Source organism: Macaca nemestrina, chromosome 11 (assembly GCF_043159975.1).
Source record: "Macaca nemestrina isolate mMacNem1 chromosome 11, mMacNem.hap1, whole genome shotgun sequence".
NCBI classification, from domain to species: domain Eukaryota; kingdom Metazoa; phylum Chordata; class Mammalia; order Primates; family Cercopithecidae; genus Macaca; species Macaca nemestrina.
In genome coordinates this window covers 58,081,282-58,100,755 of record NC_092135.1, presented here as the reverse complement: position 1 = coordinate 58,100,755, position 19,474 = coordinate 58,081,282, and the positions used below count along the sequence as shown (strand labels likewise).

Below are 19,474 nucleotides of genomic sequence, written 5' to 3'. Positions count from 1 at the left end.
CTAAATCTAACATGTTGTCATAATACAAACCCTTAACAGTTGGTAAGGGTCCATAGTAGAGAGATTTATGAACTTCTAACTAAGGGTAGGACTAATTCAGAACTGATTTTAGACACAAGAAGTCTCCTGGATAACTTCCTTTAAAGTGGGTCTTGGGAGACACTGCTTTTGGGTATGTGGGCAGCAATAGAAACCTTCCAGGGCTCTCTGCTTCACACAAGCCTCCCAGCAATAGGTGTCAACAGATATCTGGTGGGTTGAGACGGTGGTTGAGTGAGTGAGTGGAGAGGGTAAGAGTGGGTTTATAAAATCCTAGAAGCAAGAAAAAAGTAATTTCAGGACAAATGAGAAGAAATAACACTTAACTTAGCTCATAATAAAGTTAGATAACATGTTACCCAAGATGACGTGATAGGTAGATAGATAGGCATATAGATGATTGATAAATGAATATAAAATAAATGCATAAAAGATTATAGAATATTAATGTAAATGAAAGCTACTTGTGTTATATACTAATTTTTTAAGATTAAGCAGATCAAAGGACTTTATATATGGGAATGAGAGATCTTAGAGGGTTACAGAACACTTTTTGCCACAAAACATATGTTTGGAACATGTATTTTCAAGATAATTAAGCTGAAGGAAGTATTAGAAAAACATGTACCTAAGTTATTAAATTTTAAAATTCACAATTCAGTTGCTATTTTACATTTCAATTTCTCTCAAAGTTTAGCCAACAAAAGGCATTTCTAGGCCCTCCAATACTGGTAAATGTGGCAGTTCAGGACACAAAAAAAAAAGCTCACAAAAGATTGGTTATGAAATTGATTGATTATTTATACTTACAGAAGTACATGTAAGACCAGAACACTTACACACATTAGCAAAATTAGTTTCAGGATGAATTAGACTGACAGGAAAACTAAGGGTAAAAGCAGGCAGCTTTAAGTTATTACCAAATGTCCCTGTGTTTCCTAGTGGCCATGGCAAAAATAGAAAACATAGCTCTCCCTATGATTCAATCATCACAATGTGAGAGGAAAATCCAGGGAGCAGGAATAACATAACTATTCCTGGTCCTGAAACCTGAGAGGAATTCTCCTGGGAAGCCTCAGTGAGAGGATGCCATGTTATTTAGTGAACGCTGCCTTCAAAAACGTCTTTACACCTATTATAATCAAATCCATAGAGCCTGTATAACTGAAATTTTATATTGTCTTCTATTTATTTGAAAGTAATACAGATAGAGAACATGAAAGAGCACAAGGTTGCATACTTAACTATTATGTTTGTCTTCAGCAAATGGTTATAAAACAGCCATAGTGTGGTAGGCATTGGGAAAGGCCAGAAAAGGATGTTGACAGTTAACTAAAATACAAGCATTATGGATTTCTCTATGAGAAAATAACGGTAACAGAATACAAATGTTACCTGAGTTGGTAGTAACTTCAAATACAATAACATCAAAATTGAGATCTTCTGTTTATTGTAATTTGTTGACAATAGCAAAACTGAAGGAAAAAAACTTAAATATCCATCAGTAAAAGCTGTATCATTTCATTGTAGCTGGGTGCTCATTTATGACCCACTGAAACTGTATGAGAGCGTATGTGCATGTACATGCCTGTGTGTGTATCCACAGAGCATTGTTGCATGTTAGCATGGACGACAGATGTCTAAAAAACATCTAAGATATGTTTAACCTTATTTCTAACCTGGCACTTAAGTAGCATTCTTTGTTTTACCTAGATCAACCTCTTCATTTTGCTCTGCAGCCTGGCTGTTTCTCTGTTGTCTAAATCAAATTATTTCAGCCCAATTCCAAGTAATATAAGGAAGCTGCTTCTTGTTTCAGTTTTAACATTTATCTCTCCTGAAACATCTATTCCTGTAGTCGATAGTCTGCTCCATCTCATTATAACTTACTTCATTACCAGGCCATATTTTTGGTACTAATACTGCAAAACTGACTTTGGGTTGTTTCTGAGCTTTCTGTTTGACTGTATTGATGTTGATTTTGTCACTAGTATCATACTATCTAAATTACTACTACTTAGTAATATTTCTGTAAGTAAATGATAGGACTGGCTCCTCTTCTAAACAACCTTCCAATGATGCTTTTCTTTTTCAAAGTGTTCTTACTCTTTTAAAATTAGTTTGAGTTCCATGGAAGGTGCTGGTATTTTGCCTGGTACCCTGTTTCTTTAGTCTACTAAGTATAACTTGACCCTTTTCTCAATAACTTATAATTATCACAGTGAAAAGTCTGTGATTCTCTACTTTGATACAGTGATACTCATGGGATCTGTTGAGATTCATGAGGCTATTAGTGCTTATGCTGTGTAAGTCCTATTCTTTGCATAGTTTTTTCTCTTTCATTGCTTGTTAGTTTTTACCTTTAGATGCCATTCATATACTTACTCTGTAGCAGGCCTACCATCATCCCAGCCCTGCTTTTCCCCTAATTTTCTGCTTTTGATTTGTTGTGGCCTGGAAAGACAGATGACCAGCTCATTAAAAATGTTTGTAAAGCTATGGATAAGGAAACTTCAAACTAGTGCATCTCTTAGGAGGTTATGTGTTTGTTTTGTTTTTAGACTTTAGAACATGAACTGCCAAAACATATTTTAGGTGCCTTGAGGCATTTTCCCCAGCTCTTCTTTATTTTGAAGGGGTGTGATGAGCTGTATTTTAAGAAAATAAGTATGATGTATTTAACTGAGTACTAAACTTTAGATTATTTTATATTGGGGGTGTCTAATAGTTGTACGTATTCTAATTTTTAAAAATACAAGTTTATCTACAAAATTTTTGTTTCTGTCATTTATAGACTCTGTAGGATGGCTCCATCTTTCTTACTGAATCATTAAAATGCTATTTCTCTGAAGTTGACTTTTTTCCTTCCTTTTTTTTTTTTAATTTCTTTTTTTAACCTTGGTTGGCAACTTAAATGTCTTTTTGTTTGTTTGTTTCGAGTAAATACAAGACACATCAGAGCTTGACTAGGGAAACGCTGGTTCTTTACTCCCCCAACTCCCTCTGAAGGGAGGCTTGTCTGGCTGGTGACAGGGAAGAAGGGCCCAGGAGGCCGCCGGCCTGCAGCTATTAACGCCTTAGCTCCCTCAGGACATTTTCATCTCTCTTGCCTGCACCAGAAACAAAGTAGAGCTGTTCTTTTACTTTTTACCTAACCACAGAATAATGCTTAAATACTAAATGTGTTTTTGCATTTCAGGTTACGGTTTTGTCGACTTTGACAGCCCTGCAGCAGCTCAAAAAGCTGTGTCTGCCCTGAAGGCCAGTGGGGTTCAAGCTCAAATGGCAAAGGTGAGTTGAGAGCCGGCAATCACTTCTCTGTTCCACAGCTTTGGTTGTGAAGCCTGACAGGTCTGCTTTTTCTATCTGCATCTGCAATCTCCCCTTCATCCCACTCAGCACAGCGCCTTCTGGACGCTTGTCCTGTGCCTCCGCAGCCTCCACAGTCACTCTTGTGCAGAGGACTGTTCTTCGTAACTTAATCTATGAAGGAGGATTTATAAATATATAAAATTTACATAGTAAATTATGTAACCCCATAAGTAAATTGAGAAATAGCAGCATATTTTCTCAGGTAATCAGGTGTTTGTGAGTCTTTAAGATCTGTACTGTTTAAAAAAAAAAAAAAAATTTAAATGTCAGTGCCCAAGGAATGAATACTCTTCTAGACATGTTTCAAAAGATAATTGGCATATTCTATTTCAGAAATATATATAACTGGCACATACATTATACAAATATTAAAACAAGTAGTTTTAATGCAGATGTAAGCTACAGATGCTATTTCTATTGTACAGTTGTAAAACATTTTTAGGTGTTGATTATTGATGGGATATAAATCTACTTTTTAGTAGTTCTATAATGACTTTATTCAAGACTTGTTTCTGGTGAACTTTTAGCGTATTTTAGATGAGCAATATTGTTGAAAATTTCTTCAGGTGAGTAATATGCCTGAATGTTAGGGGATAATAAAATGGGAGACCATGTTTCATGCTTTATATGTATTTTAGCACAGTACACATGGATGTTAATTATAAGGTACATTTTTCTTGAAAACTTTCATCTTATGGTAGTTTACCGCTACGGTTTTGACTTAGAATATCAGTTTCTGGATGTAAATGGAATTGATCAGCCAGTCACTGTGTCTTTCTCTTTGCATTTGTTTCATCCCGAAAGTTAGTTTAAGATGCTCAGACCCTCTTCCAAAAGTAATGATGCCTTAGATAGACTTGATGGCCTTGAAAAAGTTGGCCTTACATGATCTAAATCCCTAGTTCAGGTGCAGTCATAATTCTAAAGCTGGAGGGACCTTAGACTGTCTAGTGCATCTACCCCCAACGCCACTTTCAATTTTATTAAGAAGAGCTAAGGCCCAACTAGGAGAGTCACACTTGGAATGGCATGCATCTCTTAAGTGCTTACATTCCAAAATACACATTCTATTATGTACCAAACACATTTAGGAGTCTCTGCTGAATAAACTGGTATTTATGTCCCAGTCTTTATTACCCAAATGTAAGTTTGCATTGCATCCTAATACCTACTACCTACAGTGCAGTTATTAAGACATCTGTGTAATTATGTAAATTTTTTAAACCTGAGTTCTTCAATTGCTACGGAAAATATTTTCAAGCCCGAAACTCAGCAGTTTGATCTTGTGAGTATTCTTTTTAAAAGAGCAATACTTTTATATTATCTGGCTTCTTCAAGTAAAGAGGAAAGTAATTTTATACTGTCTTCTGCTACTTCTGAATTATAGCATGTAATTGTTCCCTGAGAAGTATTTACATACACATAAGAAGGTTCATAGAAGTTAAAGGACTCTGGTAAGCGGATAAGTTGCCTACGAGGACCTTAAGGATGTTGAAAAACCTGTATGCAGCTATAGGGTAGAGATGTACTTTGAATGAAAGAATCAGCATAAAGATTTCAGTAGTAAAAGGAATCACCTTTCTAAGTAGCTGTTGCCATTTAATATTTTTTAAACTTTGCATTGAGTTGAACTTACTTTAGATTTTCTTAAACTCCAGAATAAGAAGTTTTTTCGCTCTGTCACCCAGGCTGGAATGCAGTGGCACAATCTTGGCTCACTGCAACCTCTGCCCCTCTGGGTTCAAGCGATTCTCCTGTGTCAGCCTCCCGACTAGCTGGGATTACAGGCACTTACCACCACGCCCGGATAATTTTTGTAATTTTAGTAGAGAGAGGGTTTCGCCATGTTGGCCAGGCTGGTCTCAAACTCCTGATCTCAAGTAATCTACCCGCCTCAACCTCTCGAAGTGCTGATATTACAGGCGTGAACCACCACACCTGGCCTCAGAAACTGTAAATATTGAGCATCATGATTTTCAGATTATGTGTCCATCATATAGAGATTCTCTGTGACATTATTGAAAGACGGTGATAAAGAGGTTTTAAATATGTTTATTGGACTATGTGATACCTATGTTGCATAATGATTTGCAGAATTTTAATCTGGTTCTGTAAACAATGGGTAACCCAGCATTGTATAAGCAGGACTTTTAGGGCACACTTGGAAAACAACTTTCTTCTTTTCCCCACTGTCCATTCTATTAATAATGCACTCATTGAAGCTCCTTGCTTTTTGGATAAAATCCAGGGCAACTCTCATGACTTCTGTAGCCTCTGTCATTATTTCAAGAAGTTCCCCTAGCTGCTTTCGTTTCAGGTGTTTCTGGTTGATTTTTTTTTTTTGGTAGAATGCCTCAGTTTTTCATAGCCAAACTCCATGAAGCGTACATATGTTTCAATATATTTTCAGTCAGAGTCTCAAGTTACATAGCAAATACAGTTTATAGAATGTCAGACTCACATATAGATGTTTTTAAAACTCCTGAGATTTAACATAAGGGATGTGTGTCTTGGATATTGTTGGTGCTGAGAGAGACATCACAGCCTAAAAAGCAATTGTTGGCTGACAACCATATTGATTATTTGGTGATCAGGAAGCAGTGTTTCCATCCCAACAGAACCATTTGTTATATGTGTGCACACATGCACAGAGACAGATGTAATGATGAATGTATTTAGTTACATTTTTGGGAATTATAGAAAAATAGGAAAATAAAATAGTTACATTTTAGAAAATTTGGTTGAGGATTATGACTGATGTGTAATACATTATAATTTTTTCCTATTTAATATAATGTGAAATAGGCTCTCGGTTAACATTTTGATGCTCAATTTCTGATTTTCAGGAACAGATTATGATGTTAAGTGTGGGATGCCTGTAATTTAATACTCCAATACTGTTTATTTGACAAAAATTTTGAGTATCATGTAGTGAATCTTCAGCTGAAGCTTCTTCCTTCCCTGGATTAGGTCTGCTCCAAGTAGCAAGCTTATAGTAAGATGAGCAAATGACTAATTTCTTTCCTATTTCCAGAGCTTGTGTTTTTCTCACTCTTCCTTCAGCTTACTAGCCATGGCTTTGTTTAACCCCTCCAGGGTTGGTGTGCTGGAAAAGGATGACCTGACAATGAGGTCATCTGATGTTGATTTCTGTAGCCAGGCAGCATGCTGATGCTTTCTCTCATGGAATGCTTTGGTTTTCTGAGATCTTTAACCAACTCCATCCCCACCTCCGCTAAATTGATCTTTCTCCTGTAGCTCCTTGAAGTGAAAGAATACATGTCCTCAGGTTGACATGGTCAGCTCCTGATAATCTAATGATCTATCTTCAACCCCTTTCTGCTGGGATTTCTTGCCCCTCGCAGCAACCACCTTGGGAGGATCTAACACAACCCTGGGCCAACTCTACCTGTGTGGCCCACATCTGATCTACCTTTGCCAGTCATCTTTTGGAGAGAGTTACCTCCCGGCCACACTAGTCAGCCTTTCATCCTTTCTCGTTGAAGATTCCTTAGATTTTTAAGTGGGGCATCTGTCTGTTGTATCCACTCAGGTTCCTGAGACACAGATCAAGCTCCCTGAGTGGTCCCCCCCTCTTGCTTGACTGATGGTGAAAGGAAAGCAATTCACAGGGTGAGACTGGGAATGCTTCAGCATTTCTCTCCCCATAAATGCTCACTCTCAGTCTCTCCAGTCTCTTAGACACAGACAGGAGGTGGGTGGTCAGTTAAGTGTCCCAAACCAGTTCTCAGCCACCTCCTTTCAGGCTGTCTTTAGGTGGTCTGTTTTCTCACTCTGGAATATGGGAGTGCCCAACACCCATTGTTTTGTGGTCTCCCCTCAAACAGAATTAGAAAGAGTTCTATTTTAGCAATCTGTTAAGAATGTAGAGGCTTTAGTTGGAGTGACCACTGAACACTTACCTAGGCATCATTTCCAATGCCTGTAATATTAAGCAGCATAGAATATTAACTATATACTGTTTTGAAGAAGCCTTTACAATGCTTTTATTCAAAACTGGACTGGGTATAGACTGGCACTATATGTCATGTCAACAGCGCTCTTCAAATACTAGCTTTCCCCCAGGTTGAAAATGAGCACTGTTCAAAGACCTCTTTAGAAAGCTTGATACTATAAATTGGCTAAGGAAAAGGACCTCTTCCTCCATCATCTGTGGCGAGGACCAGTACTCAGGTTCAGAGGTGCTGGCCAGCTGCCAACATTCTGCATATTGTGAATTTCTTTAGGTCCCTGTAGAATGACTTGAGATTCCTAGATCTGATTTCTTTTTTATGATATCATTAAAGTTACAAGAGGTATTTTAAATATCAGTGAGTTTATCATTCTATACTGTAGAACCATGAGTTTGAGTATCTAGACTTGACTTAGCCCCTTTATGCTGCCTGGATAAAGGAGCACCTGACACACATCTTTTGGGGAGATGATTTTTGTTTTGTTTTGTTTTGTTTTTTGAGACAAGATCTGGCTCTATCACCCAGGCTGGAGTGCGATGGGGCGATCTCGGCTCACTGCAACCTCCGCCTCCTGGGTTCAAGTGATCCTCCCACCCTCAGCTTCCTGAGTAGCTGGGACAACAGGCACGCACTACCACACCTGGCTAATTTTTGTATTTTTTTGCAGAGACCAGGTTTTGCCATGTTGCCCAGGCTGGTCTCGCACTCATGAACTCAAGCAATCCACCTGCCTAGGCCTCCCAAAGTGCTAGGATTATAAGCATGAGCCACCACACCCAGCGGGGAAGTGATTTTTAAAAGAAGTTTAAGTCCAGCCCCTGTGCTTGCGTGATAGGGAGGGGACCCATCACTTTCCACTCTCCTCTAGTGAACTAATCAGGATACTATAATGTGTTGAAAACTCATATTGCTATATATTAAAAGTCTTTCATCCTTATATAGTCAGAAAAAAATTAAGAGCAATCATTTAGAGAATAAGGGCAGAAATATAATATTGTTTGACATACTGGCTACCTAAGTTGAAAAAGAACCCCATAAATATTCAAAACTAAATTGCTGCAAAACTGCAAAATGAGGGCATTAGAGACCAGTGATTGGTTTTTATTCGTGTTTTAATTTTCAGTGCTTTGCCTGGTACCTACCATATGGTAGGTTTTTAGTGTTTGTTTTGTTGATGATCAAATAAATTAATTAAGTGAGAAAATAACTTTTTTCCAAGCTTGGGCAGATACTGAGAATTAAGAAAGGGACAGTTAAAAATTATATTCGTCAAGTACACTGATGAAACTTAACCTAATGGCTTTGGGCCTTTTGGAAAACCTGTTTATGTTACACTAGGCAAATGTTACAAATGTTTACATCTTTCAAATAAAAGACTCAGATTCTATAAAAGGAAAAGAAACGCAGATAATGAGCTGCAAAGACAGTAAAGGCGAATGGACGTTGTTTATATCTGTTAACAAAGTGACTTCTGTAGGCCTTTCATTTCCTCCTATTGCCTGATGGGGGTCAGCAAATCCTTATGTGCTGTTTGGCTATTGGGAAGTTTACACATTTTTTTCAATAAATAGGCAGTCGCACGAGCAGGAATGTAATTCCCCCTCTCCATCCAGAGCTTCAACCATGCCCTGAGCAGTTTGCAGTCACATGCCAGTGACCGGCTATCTGCTGGTTGTTGAACCTATTCCGTAAAAGAGAAAACAGATGTCTGCTCTTACTGCCAAGTCCCCGTTCTTGCATTTTAGGAACCGTTCCACACTCACGGGGAGGTTTTTGTTAATTTCTTTCGGATGATGACTGAGTGCTTTATGCTGTGCAAGACTTCCAAGCCTGGCTTTTCTACTCACGTGAACGTTAGTAGCTGTTTATCCCTCTGACGGCCAATGTGGGATCTAGTTTTCTGCTTGTTATGGAAACCCTTGAACCCCTTCCATGCCTAGGGACAAAGGAGGCCCATTGACCCCATTTTTATGTTTGGTCACCTATAATTGAAAGAATAAGTATTTTTTTCAGACATAGCATTGTAAATAATAACCCAGTTATGGTTGTCACTGATTTTAAAGATAGTAAACTATCCTCATTTCAAGAACCACCACCAGTTATTGCATGTATTGTATGTCCTGTTCACAGTGAATGTGTGGTTATAAGAATGCATGGACAACAACTAGAAAGAAAGTAAAATTTAAAAAGAAAAAAAAAAACACCCATGAAAAGAAGGGATTAGGAAAAAAAGAATTCATGGACACTTTGTTATTTTGTGGCATGTGCTGCCAGCTGGGAGTTTCTCCCCCCTCCCCCCTTTTTTTTTTTTAATTCAACTTTGTGGGCAGTGTTTGCAGGATATGTTGACCATTTGAAAAGAAACATAAATAACATTAGCGCTAAAGGTCATCCCAAATGAAATTAGGTTTCTAACTGACAGGGTCTTTGCTATTGAAAACAAGTGCATTAACATCATAGGAAATACTTTCCTGCATTAGTCTACTCTATTTCATTATATCAAAGAGTGGTTTAAGAGCCCAGTTCTTTCTGAGATTCTGCTTTATAGCATTTTTGAATATTATTTCCTCATCGGTAAACTTTCAAGTTGAATCAAGACTTTAAAGCATGGCTGGGTTCAGTGGCTCACGCCTGTAATCCCAGCACTTTGGGAGGCCGAGATGGGCGGATCACGAGGTCAGGAGATCAAGACCATCCTGGCTAACATGGTGAAACCCCATCTCTACTAAAAATACGAAAAATTAGCCAGGCGTGGTGATGGGCGCCTGTAGTCCCAGCTACTCAGAAGGCTGAGGCAGGAGAATGGTGTGAACTGTCTGCAGTTATAATACAATGATAAGTATTTCTGTATCTATAGAAAAGGTACAGTAAAAATATGGTATAAAAGATAAAAATGGTGCACCCTTATAGGGCACTTATCATGACTGGAGCTTAGAGGACTGGAAATAGCTGTGGGTGAGTCAGTGAGTGTGTGATGAGTGAATGGGAAGTCCTAAGACCTTACACTGCTATAGACTTTATAAACACTGTACACTTAGACTACATTAAATTTATTTTTAAAAATTTCTTTCTGGCAAGGCGTGGTGGCTCACACCTTTAATCCCAGCACTTTTGGAGGCCAAGGTGGGTGGATCGATCACAAGGTCAAGAGATCGAGACCATCCTGGCCAACATAGTGAAACTCCACCTCTACTAAAAATACAAAAATTAGCTGGGCATGGTGGCGCACGCCTGTAGTCCCAGCTACTTGGGAGGCTGAGGCAGAAGAATCGCTTGAACCCGGGAGGTGGAGGTTACAGTGAGCTGAGATCATGCCACTGCACTCCAGCCTGGCATAGAGTGAGACTCCATCTCAAAAAAAGAAAAATTTTTTTTCTTCATTAATGAATTAGCTTATTGTAACTTTTTTACTTTATAAACCTTTAACTTTTTGACTTTTGTAATATTTAGCTTAAAACATATACATTGTGCAGCTGTACAAAAGTATTTTCTTTATACCTTTATTCTATACGCATTTTTCTATTTTAAAATTTATTATTTATTACCTTCTAAATTTTTATAAAAAACGAAGACGCTAACACACACATGAGCCAGGGCTACACAGGGTCAGGATCATCAAGACATCACCAGGTGATAGGAAGTTTTCATCTCTGTTACAGGACCACCATCATACATGCCATCCGCCATTAACTGAAATGTCATTATGCAACTCATGTGCATGATATCACAAGATAAGCATGGCTTATCTTCCTGGAGTGTCAGTGTTACTTACTGGTATTAGGTCAAAAACATTGTTTCTCCATTAAAATAAACTCAGATAGGAAGTAGATTGCAAAATTTACATGACTTTTTTTTTAAAGGTAAAACACAAGACTTCAAGAACATTTTGCAGCTCTGGCAAGGCTACCTTGCCTTTTGCCTATAGATACATAATTATTCTCCTTTCTTTCAGCACTGCTTAAGTAGGAAAGTTGAAGTAGTAGTGACTGACAAAGTAAAATCAAACCCCTTAGATAGCCTTTTGCAAGCCTCTTGACTTCTGCTTGATCTTCAGGTCCCAAGTCAATGCCATGTCCTCTGAACAAAGTATTTCCTCCCCCATCTACTCTTGAGTTCAGCTTTTCCAAGAGTCTAAAATTTGCCCTACCCAGAATTAACTATTTTATATGGCCTTGTGATTTCTTGTTTTCGTTAAATTAGCTGTTTTTACTATTGGTGATCATGACTCAAAAGTAGTATGAACTTTGCTATGGAGCAGAGGATGGGAATTTGGGCAGATCCCTATTGGACTGTAGATGACTTGGTCCAGAATCCTTCATGTATCTCTAAATTGAATTATTAGCAGTTTTAGTCTCCTGCGCAATAGTGTGCCTAAAATGGACTCCTAAAAATAACAGTGGAGGAGAGGTCAGTTATTTTTAGAAACACCGTAAACAAATGAGAGTTGTGGTTCCATGAGGGCATCCTCTCCAACTCAATCGTGCCATTTCCAGATCTGCTAAGAAGGGCTTGGTGGGATCATGTCTGGTCTGCACAGATTGTCCAAGCTTCAGACACTATTTTCAAGCATCCAAGGTGACTTTGGTGTTCTGAGGTTCTGAGTACTTTAAAAGGACTTGAGCAAAGAAAGTAGCTAATAAAAATAGGTGTGTTAACATAAATATCTCACCTTCTGTTGGAAATTAATGGACAACACTCTGTTCTGTTTTAGCAACAAGAACAAGATCCTACCAACCTGTACATTTCTAATTTGCCACTCTCCATGGATGAGCAAGAACTAGAAAATATGCTCAAACCATTTGGACAAGTTATTTCTACAAGGATACTACGTGATTCCAGTGGTACAAGCCGTGGTGTTGGCTTTGCTAGGTAAGCCTTGTGCCCTGTCTTTATTATGTCAACAACAATAGCTTTGCCTAGTTATCTTGGAAAACTAAAAATGACCAAGAAGAGAGAGTTTCAGCTGGGGTTATGGGAGCAGTTGCACCATGAACTTAAATTATGTGTAAATACCAGACTGCATTTTTCCAGATCTTTTGCAAGTTCATTAGAATTCATGAAGCTGAGCACACTAAATATTTGGGTCCTCATGGAAAGGAACTATCACATGAGCAAAAGCTCTGAACGTGTGTGTGTCCTTAGCTCAGGATGCTTCTAACTTTTTAAAAATAACAGTCTCCTGAATTCAGTAGATAAATCAGTATGTTTTTTTTCTTATTCGATGGAAGTTTGATTCATCAGTAAAGTAAATGGGTTAGGTTTTAAAATGAAATATGTAAAACATTCAGAAAAGTAAGACAAGGACATGATACCTGTGTAACCACCACACAGATATGACAAATACTAACATTTTATAATTTCTGTTTCAGATTTTTTTTTTTAAAGAAATAAATCTAGGCCAAGCATAGTGGCTCTTTGTAATCCCAGCACTTTGGGAGGCCAGGCGGGCAGAGTTCGAAACCAACCTGGCCAACGTGGTAAAACCCTGTCTCTACTAAAAATACAAAAATTAACTGGGCATGGTGGCAGGTGCCTGTAATCCCAGCTACTTGGGAGGCTGAGACATTAGAATCACTTGAACCTAGGGGATGGAGATTGCAGTGAGCCGAGATCACGCCACTGCACTCCAGCCTGAACAGAGCGAGACTTAGTCTTAAAAAAAGAAAGAAAATCTTCTAGGGGCTGCATGCAGTGGCTCACACCTATAAACCCAGCACTTGCGGAGGCCAAGGCGAAAGGATTGCTTGAGCCCAAGAGTTTGAGACCAGCCTGGGCAACAGAGCGAGACCCTTTCTCTACAAAAAGTTTAAAAATTAGCCAGGCATGGTGGCGCATGCCTATAGTCCCAGCTGCATGGGAAGCTGAGGCAGAAGGATTGCTTGAGCCCAGAATTTGGAGGATACAGTGATCCATGATCATGCCACTGCACTCCAGCCTGGGTGACAGACGTCTCTCTCAAAAAAAAAAAAAAAAAAGTCTAGTTATAACTAAAGTGCCCTCTACTCCTTCCGTCTAATTTTTATCTTTTTCTCCCCAGAAAAAAAGAAAAACACTTCAGAGTAGTGGTTATTTTGGTTTCTGATGGAAAAATACTAAATAGAAAGCTCTTTGATTTTTATCAAAATTCTAATCCAAAGCTGATTTTTATATGATGCATTAATTAGAAATTTATTAATATGGTGCAATAACAAATAATGTGTACATATTTTAAAGTATTGACTTTGGTTTTGTAGGAAGAATTTCTGAGAGTTTACTTTTATACACAAATGACAATCACATCTTACCTCAGACCTGTGATATATCAACAACAAAGCATTATTATTACATGTTGTTTTATATATTAGAAAATTGAGACCAAAAAGGGAACTTTTCCATTGTTACCTAACTGCCAAATAATGAAGCAGGGGCTAGAATTTGGTTCATCTGGATTTTTAGTTCATTGCTCTTCCTGTCAGGCCAGATAACTTTATCATAAAACTAAAATATCCTACTAGTAGTAAGTCACCAAGGCCAGCATCTCCAGCATATGATGCACTGGCTAAAATGACGCAAGTGAGTCACTGAATAGCTTAGCATCATTTTGTCACTACTGTGGGTGTTCTGAAAACAGATCAAGTTGTATCATTTCTGTATCCAAAGACAGAAATCAATTTAATTACATTGTTTTTTGAAACTATCACTGCTTGTTAAAACTAAGATGTAACTCTCTGAGTAGTCCAGGTGTATAGAGTGTTTTTAGTAGATTATTCAGTGTTTCTTCCATTAAAGAAAGATAATTTGAAGTAATTTAAGTTCCCAGCAATGTTTCTCAGATACTTTCATCCACCTGTAGGTATAGAGTAAGTTGTAAAGTTAGCCTCCAACCTTTACTCCTCCAAAGCCAAGGCGAAAAGGTATATAGTTGACTTCACTAAATTTAATTTTAAACCTGAAGCAAATGTAAGAAGCATGTAAGGCGCACCCTCTCACTGATACTGGCTGTTATCATGACTTTTTAGTCTGTCACTTTGTGAATTTGTAAAAGCAAAGACAATTTTAAAATGACTAGTATTTTAGCAAGTAGAAAATACCGTAGTATTTTAAACTGTTATTTCTTCAATTCAGTATTATGGCTAACAAAGCTATTGTGTATTGATTTTTCAGTTTTACAACAATTAGAATAAAATTATACATTTGATATACTTGATCTTAAACACTCAATATAATTGATTCTTGCTTTGCTTCAGAATATACTCTATTGTTATCAGTTATCATTTTACTATAGAAGTACAAAAATAGCAGTTAGATAAAAGGTAGAATAGACCCTTTATCATATTCACATTTTTACTAGCTTTCATTTGTATCCAAAAAACCTATAAGAATGTTTATGCATGCACAGAACAAGAGGAAAGCTAAGAGACCTTTAAATATTTATGTATTCTATTTTTATTATAAATAGGATGGAATCAACAGAAAAATGCGAAGCTGTTATTGGTCATTTTAATGGAAAATTTATTAAGACACCACCAGGAGTTTCTGGTATGTTGTTTGTCTGAAACTTTATCAGTAGTCTTCTGTATGATGTATGTTTAACTTTAGCACATGATGACGTCAGTAGAACAAAAACCCCTCATTTTGCTCTTTAAGATGCATTTTGTTGGATTTACAAATAAGACTTAAAAATTCACCTCTCCCTAGGCATAGGCATTGGATGTTTAAATGTTAATGGAAGCAGTGGTAAGGAGCTGGCTTGTAAAGCATTGTGCAGTTCACTCCTCTTTCGATGCAGCAGCCAGCTTCTAAACCACCTTATCACCATCCTCAGTGAACCTCCCTTCATTCGATCATATCCGTTGAGCAGTGTGTGGTACTTTTCTATCCCAGCAGTGCCTAGACCTCAGCTCCTATGGCCTTTGTGTCCACTCCACTTTAACCACTTTCTCCCATGGTTTTACATTGTGTTGTCATTACCAAGAACAACACACTTCATGGGTTTTTCATTCTAATGTCACACTTACTCTAACTCCCCCAAACCCTGATCTGAAATACAAAGGGATCCTTCTCTTTTCACTTCATTCTCCTTTACCTGTTTCTCTTTCCTACTAAATCTGGTCTCCATTTTTGAGTGTTAAAATCATTTCTTAAGTGGCATTCTCCTGTTCTTGCACCCCATCCCTTGGTCACACTATCACGGCAGAATACTGAACCTGGATTAATCCTGCCATAATTCACCCACACCACTCTTGTTATATCCATGCAGGCAAAGATTGGCACTACCACAAATTAAATGTCTTCAGTTTGATCAATTGCTCAGCACCACCAGTCCTCACTCGGCTTCCTTACCCTTCCCTAGCAGCAGTTCTCAATTTCCCCAGCCTGCTCAGTACCCTACCTAACCCCCTCCCTAACTCTCAAGTGGATGACTTCACTTCCTACTTGATGAATAAAATTGAAATCACCAGGTAGAAGTTCCGTCAGCTTCCTGCTCTCTCCCAGCAAGGGGACCTACACCCACATCCAGTCTTACCAGTCTCCTTTCTTAAAGTCTCATGGACAAGGGTTTCAAAGCTGTCCTTGAGATCCCATCTCATTGGGACATTGCTCTGCCAGTCATTGCCTCACTCTCCTATAATTTCAGTTTCTGTCTTTTGCTTTTGTTAATTTTTTTTTCAGCAAAGCCAAGAAATTTGAATTTCAGTTACTGAAATAACAGATATCTAGCAAGACTAATTGGTGAGGAAATGGGGGGAAATGTGCAAACAAGTAACACTAGGAACGAAACTTGTGAACGTAACTACAATAGACATTTTTAATCACAGGATTCAGTGAACAAAAACTGAACTGAACAAAAACTACTTCATGCCAAAAATATTCAAGAAGATAGCCATTTGTATTTGAAATCACTTAAGTCTTTGCAATCTAGAAACTAAACTAAGCACCCTGGTTTTTTATAGCACCTTCTCATGTAAACATTTTAAAGTGTAGTCTTCACTTCCTTACTTCCCATTTATGCCTCAGTTCTCTCCAATCTGACATTTCCTGGTGTGTGGTTGAAACTCCTCTTGGTAAACTTGCAGTATTAGTTTGCTAGACAACCATAACAAAGTACCACAAGCCGAGTAGCTTAAACCACAGAAATGTAGTGTCTGAGAGTTCTGGAGGCCAGAAGCCCAAGATCAAGATGTCAGCAGGGTTGGTTCCTTCTATCCAGACACCCAAGCTAGGCAATGAGGGAAGGATCTGTTCCAGGCTTCTCTCCTTGGCTTGTAGATGACTGTCTTCTCCCCGAATCTCCTCACAGCACCTTCCCTCTTTGTCGTCTGTCTCATGCCCAGATTTCCCTTTCTTAGGAAGACCGCAGCCGTATTGGATGAAGGCCTACCCCCTCGCCATGATCTTGCTCTAACTTTGATGACCCTGTCTCTAAGTAAGATCACATTCTGAGGACTGGGTGTTAGGACTCCACACAGTTCAACCTGTAACTCTTAATTCCTGATTACCCCATCTGGAGAATTTCCCCTCTTTTTATACTGTGTCTGTCTGCTGTATGTATTTGGGACTGCTGGCCCCTCACTCATCCATCAAATGCGTCCTCCTTTGACTTCTTTTACACCTGTCTCTGTTTTCTTCCCATCTTGTGTTAATCCTTCTCTTTTGTAAACTTGTTTCTTCTATTTGCTTTTAATTGTTAGTGTTGCCTTGAATTCCATTTTTGGCTCAGGATTCTGATAATTTCATCTACTCTCAAGGTTTTAACTATTACTTATATTCATAGTCACTGATTCTCATTCATCTCTCATCTTGGCTGTTCCCCAGAGTTTCAGACTGCCTGACCTCAGTTACCTTACATTCATCCTCTCCAGAACTACACTAGTCCCCCTTACCTCACTTCCCATCTAATTCTGCTCTTCCTCCTGTTTTCCTACTCTCAGTTAGTAGAAAGAGTATCTACCCCGACATCCAAGCTAGAAACCCAGGACTGGACTCCCCTGCCTCCTCTGTCCTTTGTATCTCACATACAAATAATCATTCAAGTCCCTAAATTTTTCTTCCTGATTATTTCTAGAATCTACCTTCTCCGTCCCTTTCTCCTACCACTGCCTAGTTTAATTTCTGATCATCTCTCATCTGCACCATTGCATCAGCCCTATTTCTTCTTACCTCTCTAAGATATTCTCCCTGACTGTAGCCAGAGATAGATAAAATATACACCTATGTGTCACTTTATTGTTAAAAATCCACGCCCTCTCAGTTAGAAGGAAAGATCGAGGATTCTTGGAATGGCATGGAAGGCCAAAGGTGACAGGAGCCCTTGCCTACTTCTGCAGTCTTGTCTGCCTCCATCCTCTGCCTTCCTGCTTACCCTCCTCCAACATTGATACTGGAAGGTACAATATCAATGTTGTACCCTCCAAATGGTATTCCCAAGACAGCATGCTGCATCATTTTTCTTGGCTTTCTCTCTCATGGTTTCCAATGGCCCAGATCCCTTTGGTTCCCTTTAGCCTGGCTGTCGCTTCCTCAGCCTTCAAGACTTTGTTCAGGGCTTGTCTCCTCCCTGCAAGGACCTCCTCTGACCCAGCTGGGTTGTGCTCTGTCTGCAGATGATCACCTTGAGGACACCTCCCTGTAGTGTGGCATTTAGCATGTTTACATGTGTCAGTCCAACTAAACTAGAAGCTCCTTGAAGGCAGAAACTCTATCTTCAGCTTTTTGTTTTCATGCCCACCACAACATTTGAGCCATACTATGCAAAAACAAATATTTGTTGGTTTTGAATAAATTTTACTGCACTATAACACCAGGCCAATACTATGTTCTTAACAAGCTAGACTGGGGGGGGAAATTGAAATGTCTTCTGATCTGATTTGCAGCCAGCCGCTAGCACACTGCCTGCCAGAAAGGAGAAAGTTTCAAAATTTGGAAACCACATCACCTTGCTTTGAGGGGGAAGTAATGAAATTGTTAAAATGGGGAAAAAGAAAAAAAGCCACATACACCCTCGTCTATCTTTTCTCCCCTGGAATTTTAGTCATCTTATGCTTAGCCGGCATAATACATCTGTAATTCCACTTCCCAATCTGTATCCCAGATCAGCAAGTCTTCACTGATCCTTAGGTCCACATCAGCTAAAAGTCCCACTTTCCAGCTTCTGCCCAAGCATGCCCAAGGGTTAAAGTTGAGGTTTCACTTAGTGTCAGGTACAGGTCTTGAGAGGGAGCCGTTAACTGCTACCTTGGCCACCTGTTTGTGGGAGTCTCAAGTGGATTAGCCATATCAGCAAGATTTATCCCAAATATTCAGACTGGGAGAGCAGACACTGGCACTCATCTCTAAATGGGGGAGGAGTCTCTAAAGTGAGCACCTGCCACAGAATCCACAAGAATTAGAACAGAGTGCCCCATTTGCCAAAACACAGATTTTCGCTACTTTTTCTATGCAAAAATATGTACACACTAAAGTTAATAGATTCAGTGACTTGAACCTAATTAAATAACATAAAAAACAGGTCAGACCCATTCTTGAAAGCAAGCACAGAGGCTATATAGAATATTTATCCCAGTTTTTCATGTGAGAGACAAACCAAGAAACATTGAGGTGTTTTGAAGTTAGATTCATTCCAGCCAGAAGTCATTGAAGTGAGCATTTTCACCAAGGCTGTGCGTGTATAACTAGTGTTTAGTATTTATTCTGCTGTAGCTCCACTGTTTTATCTTTAGCTAGATGACCGATGATTACCATTAGAAATTCACTTTAATTTTCTGTATTCAGTTGCATTTCATTTCATAGAAAAACTAACTTGTATGTGCAGTTCCACAGGCTACACCTGATCTTATAATACTAAAACCTGAGCGCACACTGCATCTGTGGCTGTATCTGAAGTTGAACTGCTTCCATGCACAAATTTGGAGCATAAAATATAAAACCTGGAAGTAATTATTTCAAGAAACTCAATCTAGTGGAAAAGCTTCCTTTTTTTTTGTTTTTTAAGTTAGTATTGTTTTCCCATCAACATCAGTAGAGTTGAAAAAAAAATGGAAAGAGAAAATAATGTTTTTAACTTCAGCCCAAGTAAAGACAAAGGAGAAATTTTGTACGTGGGAGCCTTC

At 38.6% G+C, this 19,474-nt stretch overlaps 1 protein-coding gene across 11 annotated transcripts in view; it reads left to right on the top strand.

Annotated features, from left to right (window-relative positions):
• Window positions 1-19,474, top strand: part of LOC105493171 (RNA binding motif single stranded interacting protein 1) — a 217,694-nt gene that overhangs the window by 174,341 nt on the left and 23,879 nt on the right. For all 11 annotated transcript variants that reach the window (XM_011760646.3, XM_011760645.3, XM_011760641.3 and 8 more), the window contains exons 4-6: window positions 3,239-3,330; window positions 12,097-12,254; window positions 14,824-14,903. In XM_011760646.3, the coding sequence (XP_011758948.1) occupies window positions 3,239-3,330; window positions 12,097-12,254; window positions 14,824-14,903 (330 nt within the window). The remainder of the gene's footprint in view (window positions 1-3,238; window positions 3,331-12,096; window positions 12,255-14,823; window positions 14,904-19,474) is intronic.